Source organism: Sinocyclocheilus rhinocerous, unplaced genomic scaffold (assembly GCF_001515625.1).
Source record: "Sinocyclocheilus rhinocerous isolate Xijiao unplaced genomic scaffold, SAMN03320098_v1.1 scaffold126, whole genome shotgun sequence".
Lineage (NCBI taxonomy): Eukaryota > Metazoa > Chordata > Actinopteri > Cypriniformes > Cyprinidae > Sinocyclocheilus > Sinocyclocheilus rhinocerous.
In genome coordinates, this window is record NW_015662929.1 from 257905 (window position 1) to 267420 (window position 9516).

The 9516-nt window shown below is 37.3% G+C and overlaps 1 protein-coding gene across 1 annotated transcript in view; it reads left to right on the forward strand.

Annotated features, from left to right (window-relative positions):
• The window catches only part of LOC107728409 (kinesin-like protein KIF15), a 62224-nt gene that overhangs the window by 29699 nt on the left and 23009 nt on the right, over positions 1–9516 (forward strand). Inside the window, exons 20-27 of the mRNA XM_016538570.1 lie at positions 2493–2643; positions 2794–2879; positions 3740–3818; positions 3947–4033; positions 4625–4729; positions 5301–5423; positions 5494–5640; positions 8207–8299. Of these exons, the coding sequence (XP_016394056.1) occupies positions 2493–2643; positions 2794–2879; positions 3740–3818; positions 3947–4033; positions 4625–4729; positions 5301–5423; positions 5494–5640; positions 8207–8299 (871 nt within the window). The remainder of the gene's footprint in view (positions 1–2492; positions 2644–2793; positions 2880–3739; positions 3819–3946; positions 4034–4624; positions 4730–5300; positions 5424–5493; positions 5641–8206; positions 8300–9516) is intronic.

The following is a 9516-nucleotide window of genomic DNA, read 5'->3' on the forward strand; positions in this document are numbered from 1 at the left end:
GCACCAGTGCGCTCACCACACATCAGCTACAGGTGGAGAGGAGAGAGAGCCATAGAGCAAATCAAGTGGTTGGGGATTATTAGGAGGTCATAACTGACAAAGGCCAGGGGGGCAATTTTGCCAGGACACCGGGGTTACACCCCTAGTCTTTACGAGAAGTGCCATGGGATTTTTAATGACCACAGAGAGTCAGGACCTCGGTTTAACGTCTCATCCGAAAGACGATGCTTTTTGTCAGTATAGTGTCCCCGTCACCACACTGGGGCATAAGGACCCACACAGACCACAGGGTGAGCACCCCCTGCTGTTCTCACTAACACCTCTTCCAACAGCAACCTAGCTTTCCCAGGAGGTCTCCCATCCAGGTACTGACCAGCTCAACCCTGCTTAGCTTCAGTGGGCAACCAGTCTCGGGCTGCAGGGTGATATGGCTGTGAATATTGTAAAGTGTTACTTATTGGTTGGATGCACCCCGATACTGAGCTCCTGTACTCGTACTCATTAATGTGTGATCTTTGATGTTCGCTCACTTAGCACGCGCATCATTGGATTAAAACTAAATCGTAAAAATAAGACCATTTACAGACTAGTATAGGGGCACGACTTTGGCGTGTTGAGTGTTTCTGCATCATTTGAGTGGCTTTGGAATATAAATCGCAGCACGTTTCAGATGAAAAAAAACACGACTTCTATTTCTGAAAATATCACAGTTAGGAGATTTATAACGAGTGAACATGAACATTTCATACCGTCATATGCCTAAGTACATACAATTGAAATTATGGAGAAAAAAAAGTTATCCAAAAAGTTAAAGAAGTCGCTTGTGACACTGACACATGGGTATGAGGTATATAAAACTACAAAACTAGACCCACATCAAAACTGAATTGAGTGATCTATTCACAATTGAGTTGCTTGCTAAAATAGAGACTCGTTGTTCTTCTACAGTCGCTGTTTGAAAAGGGCATCGTTGTTCTTCAGCATTTTGTTTCCATAGCACATTATCAAAACATTTTAATGACACTTATAACAAATAATAATAAGAGTCTGACTAAAATTATAGGTTATAATAAAACTGTTTTTAACTCTCTGTTATTGTTCATTTGGGAGTCACACTTGTGTTGTTTTCCGGTCAAAACAGACCAGAGGCCATAATCATATACTATTTTATTTTTGTGAAATGAATATACTAGATTTCATTTCAATAATGTTTTTCTTTAATATTTAGCATTTTGAGTGTATTTGATGTTACTAATTAATATTAATATAAAAATTACGGAATATTTTCTGTATAAAATGTAAAAATAAAAATATATATATATATAATTGTTCAATTAATGCAGTATTTAAGTTAAAAACAGAGAAAGTATTTAAAATCCATTGAATTGAGGCAGATTTGTTCCACCTTGTGGAAAAATAATGTAAATCACCTGTAATACCATGGTGTAGCCTTTAGATGGCTGTATAGCCGTATATATTCAGTGCTGTGTATTCCTTAGTTACTGAGCAGTGTTTTAAGGCCAAATTGTGTCACCCCTTCATTGCTGTGCACTTTTTTTTCTGCATTGTGGCTGATTTGTAGATTGTACACACAAAAAACATCTTTGTTTTTTCGTATTTTTGCCTATTTCCCATTAATTTCCAATGGCGGTCATTTTAGACCGCGAACAACACAAGTGTGACTATTTTTCTCAACCATGTAGCTTTTTCTAATCAAGTCCACGTTTTTTGGGGGGAGGGTCGTATAGCGACTGCCATAAAAGTCACTGAGTTTCATACTATTCCGATGAAGTAGCGATTTTTTAAATTTCCAAACATTTTTCTCTTTTCAGTCTAAAACGACCAAACAGCACCAGATGGTTAATAAGTCCAAACACTGCACCGTAATCAGTCATCAATGAAAATCTAAAGGAAGAGTTATAAAAAAACATTGTTTACCAAGAAATATGGATTCTTCTCTTTTTTTTCACTGTCATTAATGTATGAGCCACAACAAGAGAGATATTGAGCCAATAATTTATGGTATTTGATATAGCCTACCATTATCAGCAAGTGTTGAGATGGATTCATCTCTCGTCTCTGAGAGAGTTAATGCAGTGAGAGATGCCAAAAGCTTGGACAGGTTTTTTTTTTTTTTTTTTTTTTTTTTTTTTTTAAATAATTTTTTTTCCATTTAAATTCCTTGTTTTATTGTTGTGATTATTGTTTGATGATTATTTTACTTCCTTTTATGTAAAGCACTTTGAATTACCTTTTTTTTTTTTTTTTTTTCTCTGTAGTAAATAACTCTCATGCTAAGTTTGCAAATTGCCTGTGTCTTATCCTCGGGCTCGCCTTTTAGGTGAAATATTTCTACGCGACCAACTCCATCTTCGATTGCAAAATGACAGATGACGATTCTCATGACAGTTTTGTAACCCAATTGTCTTAGAACACCATACAGAATGCATTTAGGACTGCCTGTCTTTAGTAAGCCCTGCATGTCGTCTCAGGCTGGAGTGGGAGCAGGTGCTGGAGGAGCAGCGTGTTCTTCAGGACACGCATGACACGCTGCAGGCCGAGTTTCAGTTTGAGCTGGATCAGCACACACAGCAGATGGAGCTCAAGAGCCGAGAGTGCTCAGGAATTCAAGCCAAGATCAATGTCAGTATTCCTAAACACTCTTACCTAATGTGCCTGTGTTTCAAACATGCTTGGGTTGAATGGTTTTAAGTTAGATGCCCCATTTCGTTTGTTTTGTGGTTGAAGATCTAGCTATTATCAAAGTATTGACTGCATGGTGTGGTTTTGTAGGAGTTGCTGCATGCTCTTCAGGAAGAAAAAGAGCAGAACAACAGTGTGAGATCCCAGCTGACCGCACACAGAGAGAGTGTGTCCAAGTGAGTGAGAGAGGCATGCAAACACCTATCAAACCCCCTTTATAATATCTAATACCAACATCAAACACAGAGGCAATGTGTGGAAAAGGGACTTGTTGATTTAACTCTGAATAGTTTTGTTGTATACAGTGGCACCAAAAGTATTTAGACACTTACATAGAGAGCATAAGTGAAATGTTATTTGGTTTTAATATTAAACTTAAAATTAAATATCAAAGTGAGTTGGGCTTATTTTAAAGAATAATGTATTTATTTTTGGACTTTAAATGGTTAAACAATATATATATGCTGTGATATAAAGTGGAAGTGTTGTCAGATGACTGACCTTTTAAAAACTGCTTGTAAATCTCTCATCGTTTTATATGTAAGGAATAATGCACGGCTTGCTGTGCATTAAACGATTTTAATGCACGACGTGGAGCCAATCAGAATTGAGTATTCAGACAGACCATGGTATACTGGATTTAATCTCTTTGAACTAATTGATTGCAGGCCTCATGCTCCTGATCTGTCCTTACGCACATTATGTTTTTGAGTAAAAAAATAATAATTCTGGCAATGTTCGCTCAAAAACTGAGGTGCATAAGCTCAGATCCATGAGGCCTACGATCTGTCAGTTCTAAAAAGAAATACAAAATCTGTGCTGATTGGGGAAAAACAAGTTGATAAAAATGTATCCAATATTTGGTAATGTAGCATAAAAAAATATAAGCAATTTTTGTAGCTTGGTCATTTTTTAATGTAAGACATAATAGTGGATCAAATACTTTTTGTAGCAGCTGTATCTGTATGCACTTGTCGTTTGCATTAGTAAAAGCATATGCACCTAGAGGCGTTTTGATGTTGAGTGTGTATTTCAGAGAGCTTGTGCAGTCTGTAGAAGAGAATGCCTCACTGAAGAAACACATTGCGGAGCTGACAAACAAAAATCAACAACAGGTGTGTGTGTCTGTACACAGTTTTAGTCTTGTGATTTGTAATTTGCAATGTTCTGATGCTGTTTTGCGTGACTTGATTCTGGTGTATCTGCTGTGTGTGTGTGTGTGTGTGTGTGTGTGTGTGTGCAGAGCGATGAGATCAGTGCTCTAAAGCAGAGTGTGTGTTCATCCAACATGACAATCAACAGCCTCAAGCAGAAGATCGAACAGGACAAAGTGAGAACGCAATGCACTGCAAAAAGGGCTGTTAGAGGTTGAGAAATAAAGATGATAACATAGTTAGGTTAGTTAGGATTTGCTCATTTATTCTGTATCGTTAGCTAATAAATGCTATAATTATGAATTAATGTTAACATTAACAATGTCAAAATATATCAGTAAATGTTGAAATTCACATCAATGTAATATATTACTTATTGCTTAGTGTCCAAATAATTAATTTTAGTGAGGTTTATGCTTATAATACATTATGCTGTAGTTTAATTAATAAATTCCTAAATACATTTCTTGAAAATAGCATGATTCATGCAATCAGGTGGTTTCTCAGTATGATCTTATTAGGTTTTTGATTAAATTAATCTTGATGTTCATCTAAGAATGCTGTCATTGTATTTTATATATATGTATAGTTATTTTTTTATTTCTATCCATATTTTAACGGAAAACAATAGTAAGATGAACTGATTTACAGTAGCTGGCGTTTCACTGTGTGTCTGTGGGTCTGTGTGTCTGTGTCTGTGTCTGTGTGTGTGTGTGTGTGTCTGTGTCTGTGTCTGTGTGTCTGTGTGTCTGTGTCTGTGTGTGTAGGATGTGGTGCTGGAGTTGATGCAGGAGACCAGAGATCTTCGAAGCGAGGTGGCTGAGAGAGATCAGACTGTGTGTTTGCTGCGAGGAGAGATCGCTGACATCAGTGTGAGTATCTCTATATCTGACCCTGGAGCACAAAACCAGTCTTAAGTAGCACGAGTAGCTATATTTGTAGCAATAGCCAACAATACATTGTATGGGTCAAAATGACAAAAAATTGACCCTTATGGTCTTGTGGTTTTGTGGTCCAGGGTCAAATATTTGAACAAGAACAAGATCTCTAAAGGGATTGCTAAACTTGCCAGAGACTTCAGCTCAGCTTTTCGTAATGATGAGAGAGTTTGTGCACATTGTTGGCAGGTTAAATGAAACGTTTTCAGGATGAATAACCAGCAGGTAAATATCACACACATTTATGCTTAATCGAGAGAAAGAAATTGTGATCACAATTAATACAACTTATCATGCAGCCCTATCTGAACTGAACCAACAGTGAACTGACTTGATCTAAATAATGACTCTGTCTTTTAGATCCACTTTAGATCAGCAGAATCCGAACGGTCTTCATAGTTGAGTCTATTGTATAAAGTGCTGTAGAAATTAGGTGGCTTGGCCGGTCGACTCACTCAGTGCTTTAGGAAGCTTGTATTGATATTGTGAGTTTTGCACCCCACAGGGCAAGTACAGCACTGTTTGCACTGAGAAAGAGCAGATGAAGGAGAGCATGACACACATGCAGAATGAACTGCAGGAGCTGCGAGAAGCTTCAGAGAGACGCCTGGCTTCTGACCGTGTAGAGGTGTGTGTGCTACTTGGTTTGTGTTTTGAGTTTTTGTCAAAAGCCTAAACTAAAGTGTTGTGTGTCACAGTTGGAGCTGCTTCAGGAAGATCTGTCCTACGCTACAGATGAGGTGGAGAGACTCGGTAAAGTGGTGGAGGAGCAGGCTGCTTTACTGGAGACTTCCTGGACCCTGAACACAGAGAAAGAGAACAATATAAACTCCCTGAAAGAACAGGTACTGCTCCTCCTGCCTCAAATTCATGCTACAGCTTTTAAATCAAATATGAGATCATGTAGACTAGGGATGCACAATATTAGATTTTTGCCGATATTTTTCAAATCGTCGATGCCAGTATATATATTTCCCTTTGTTTTGAAACAACACCAAGTCTCTCCTGTGTGTAAATTATAAACAAATGATTTTTAATTTTGGTTTGTTTTGAGCAAAAACCTATTTGTTAGAAGTAATAAACTTTATTAAAGTTATTTTTTTAATGAGAGTACATTGAAAGCCTTGAAAATAAGTGTAATACAATCTGCTGCTGTTTTTATTTATTTATTTATTTAATCCCCCCTAAGACAGATGCAGTTGAAACCTTAACATTTCATTTGTGGATTTAACATTAATAGAAGGTCTAAAGCAAAAAATTCAAAAAAAAATATTTTAACTGAATAAATCTGTATATATTAAATTATTTAATTTACAGGTGTCATGTTTGTAATTTTTATTCATGCAAGCTATAGCTTCTGACCTTTAAAGGGGACGTATTATGCCCCTTTTTACAAGATGTAAAATAAGTCTCTGATGTCCCCAGAGTGTGAATGTGAAGTTTTAGCTTAAAATACCCCACAGATAATTTTTTATAGCTTAAGTTGCCACTTTTAGGGTATGAGCCAGAACGCACCGTTTTTGTCTTTGTCTCTTTAAATGCAAATGAGCTGGTGCTCCCGGCCCCCTTTTCAGAAGAGGGCGGAGCTTCAGAGTCCGGCACACCGACAACAACGAACAATCTCACGCACTGAAACTGCTAGAAACTCTCAAGCGATCGACTTCACATTGTTTTCATATGCATTTTTTAACTACCACATTCCTATTTACAATCGTTCTGGAAGCACGTGAAGGCAGCGTCAGTGAAAACAGGCAGAGACGATGGTAACTTTAGCAACATTAGCCTCTCAGAGTGCCAAGAAGCTCTTTCAGAAAGGCAATTTGAAAACAAAATATGAAGCGCTTACTTTGTCTGGATCTGACGTTCGCTCACAAAACGTTGGTATTGATCCCTCTTTCAGAATCAGACTTTGCGAAAATCCAGCATTGAAATGACCCTCGTTTTTTAAGCAGGTAAAGTGATTGGCATGACTTAATCGATTTTTTTCCGGTACATTTCCTTTGAAAATTAAACTTGACCACAGTGTCCTTAGATGGAGGGAGTCTATGGAGCTCCTATGTTCATTGGTGCATCCCAAAACACAGCACTTGTATTGCCTCTTTGGCGCGGACATTGTTTATCTCCAGTAATGGCGGACTGCTGCTTCACTCAGGCCTGTGTCTATGCTAATAGGGCAGAGAGCGTCACAAATGGGCTGGATTTTTTCCCTATGGTGACGTGTAGCTAGGGAGAAATCTGGAATCGCTTGTTCTGAGAGACTGTTTATGATGTATTGGGATTATTAAAAAATGAGTGGGTGGATTTTTACCATTTTAGGCTGGTTGTTTTCACACTGCAGCCACACAACTGTGTTCAAACACCTTACAAAAGTGATTTTTTTTTTGCATAATAGGTCCCCTTTAAATCAAAACAGACTCATGATTTTATGACATCGATACTGCTTTATTTATTCAGAAACACAAGTATCTTAATGATATTTGTGTATTTTACTTTCATTTTATTACAAGTAGGCCAACAGCGCCCTCAAAGTAAATGAAAGACTCTGTTGACTCTCGCGCACTGGACGCGTCATTCTGTACATGCATTCTCAAATTAAACGCAGCGATACAAAACAGTGAATCAAATCATCGTTCAGGCAAAAGTTCGCTTCAAGAATGACCACACTGCTGACGTGATCTTATCACTATACTCTGCACACATGTGAGCTATCCATCTTATCGGCATATCGGCAAAAAAAAATTTTTTCAATTCCGATAACGTTCCGATAATATCGTGCATCCCTAATGTAGAGTCTGTCAGTCAGTCACTGTCAATAGCTCTCTGGATTGCTTGATTCTGATTGATCAGTCGTGAAATTCGTCACACTGCAATTTGTATTTATGTATTTATTTATTTATTTTTGTATAATGAGCACTAAACTAGTGGTTCTACACAGGTTAGTTGCGAACCAAAAATGGGTCTCAGTGTTGTTCCGATGTGGCGTAGACAACAATGTGAAATGCAAAATATAATCATTTTTTAGTTATAACAGTATTTTTTTTTTTTTTTATAAATAAAAGGGAGGAGAAAATTATTTCCATATCTTTTGGACATCAAATGTCATGCATCTAATCAGATTACAGCATTTGGCTGCAAATTTGTCACTTAAGGCTCTAAAATCGGCTGAAAATATCAAACATGTTTGATCTCCGACGAATGGATGGGACTCATAGTCTGAAGCTAAAAAAATTGTGTCTGTGCCCATCGTACACTACACGCTTTTCTATGAAAAGTCAACTCCAATATACAGACTTTTGGCACCTTGCGTTGACTTCTTCAGACTGTAAATCTGGGCAAAAGTTGTGTAGTGTATTATTAGTTATTATTAGTGTAACATAATAGAAGTATTTTTGTGCGCGCACACATTAACAGGTGGAACAGCTGAATGAGCAGATTAACCTCCTGAGAGTGAGAGAGTCCGTCAGTCAACCTCCAGAAGCTGCCACTCCCAAAGGAAAAATACAGGTGTGTGTGTGTGTGTGCAGGGTTTCCGTGGGTCTTAAAAAAGTCTTAAAGTCTTAAATTTAGTTGTATCAAATTTAAGGCCTTAAAAAAGTCTTAAGTTGTACAAGAAAGTCTTAATTATGATTTCAAGAGGTCTTAAATTTGGGGACGGAAAGACCAGAATTGCGATATGGCTGAATGTGACGATTAAACTTCAAAAGGCTATGATTTCATGAAATAAACACCAGCGCTGCAGGTTCAAAGTCCAGTGCTGCACTGCTCTGTGTTCTGCTGTTACCCGGGAAACAGTGATATTTCTACCAAACGCTCCACCTGCTGGCAGAGAATGAATGAGCATTTTCAATAAAACTCAATCAGAGTTCAGACCAATGCAAAAATCGACCCATGTTTTTACCCTGCAAACACGCAGAGCTTTAAATGTGAACTGGTGGATCGATAAGAAGACAATGCATTATAAAAATCTAAACATAGGGGTGTGTGATATGTATGGTCTGCGATCATATCGTAATTGTTGTTTTAAGGATGTGCGATTTGATATTATGAGTATCACGAAAAGCAAACAAAACACCTACAGAATGCGCGCATACATTAGGTGATGAAGTCTAGCAGGTTAGACTAGTGAGTGTGCGCATTTATAGTGCGTTCTTTCACTGCATTAATCAGTCTATTAAAATGCATTTACAATTATCACATAATTAAAGATATGGGGCAGAAAATGTATATTTTTTAATCATTTCATATAGTTAATATCACACGAAGAGTGCCGTTTTTTTCTCCAAAAGTTACATTACAAATGTGATATTTATTTTATACAACAGTTCAATAAACAAGAAGTTAATATTAAGAGACTTACGTTTTAGACACCATATTTCCTGTTTTTGCTCTATTTCGCCAACAAAAATAATTCCAAACACAGCCACAGCGCTGTTTTGTGTCTCTGAGCAACACAACAGTGTTTAGTTCCTGAATGAATCACTTGTTTAAATGATTCGGTTCAAACGCAATGAATCACTTACTAAAAGTGACTTGCTGCCACCTACTGGCGGTTTTGATGTCACATTTAAGGTACCTTTTCATTTTTAAAATAATTTCAAACATCAGTTTTTAATGTTTTATGTTTAAAGTATCAAAACATTATTTATGCATTTGTAACTGCAGGTTAAAGTATTTAATGTCTCTCAGAGCTGCATTAAACAGTGTGTAAATGCATCTAAATG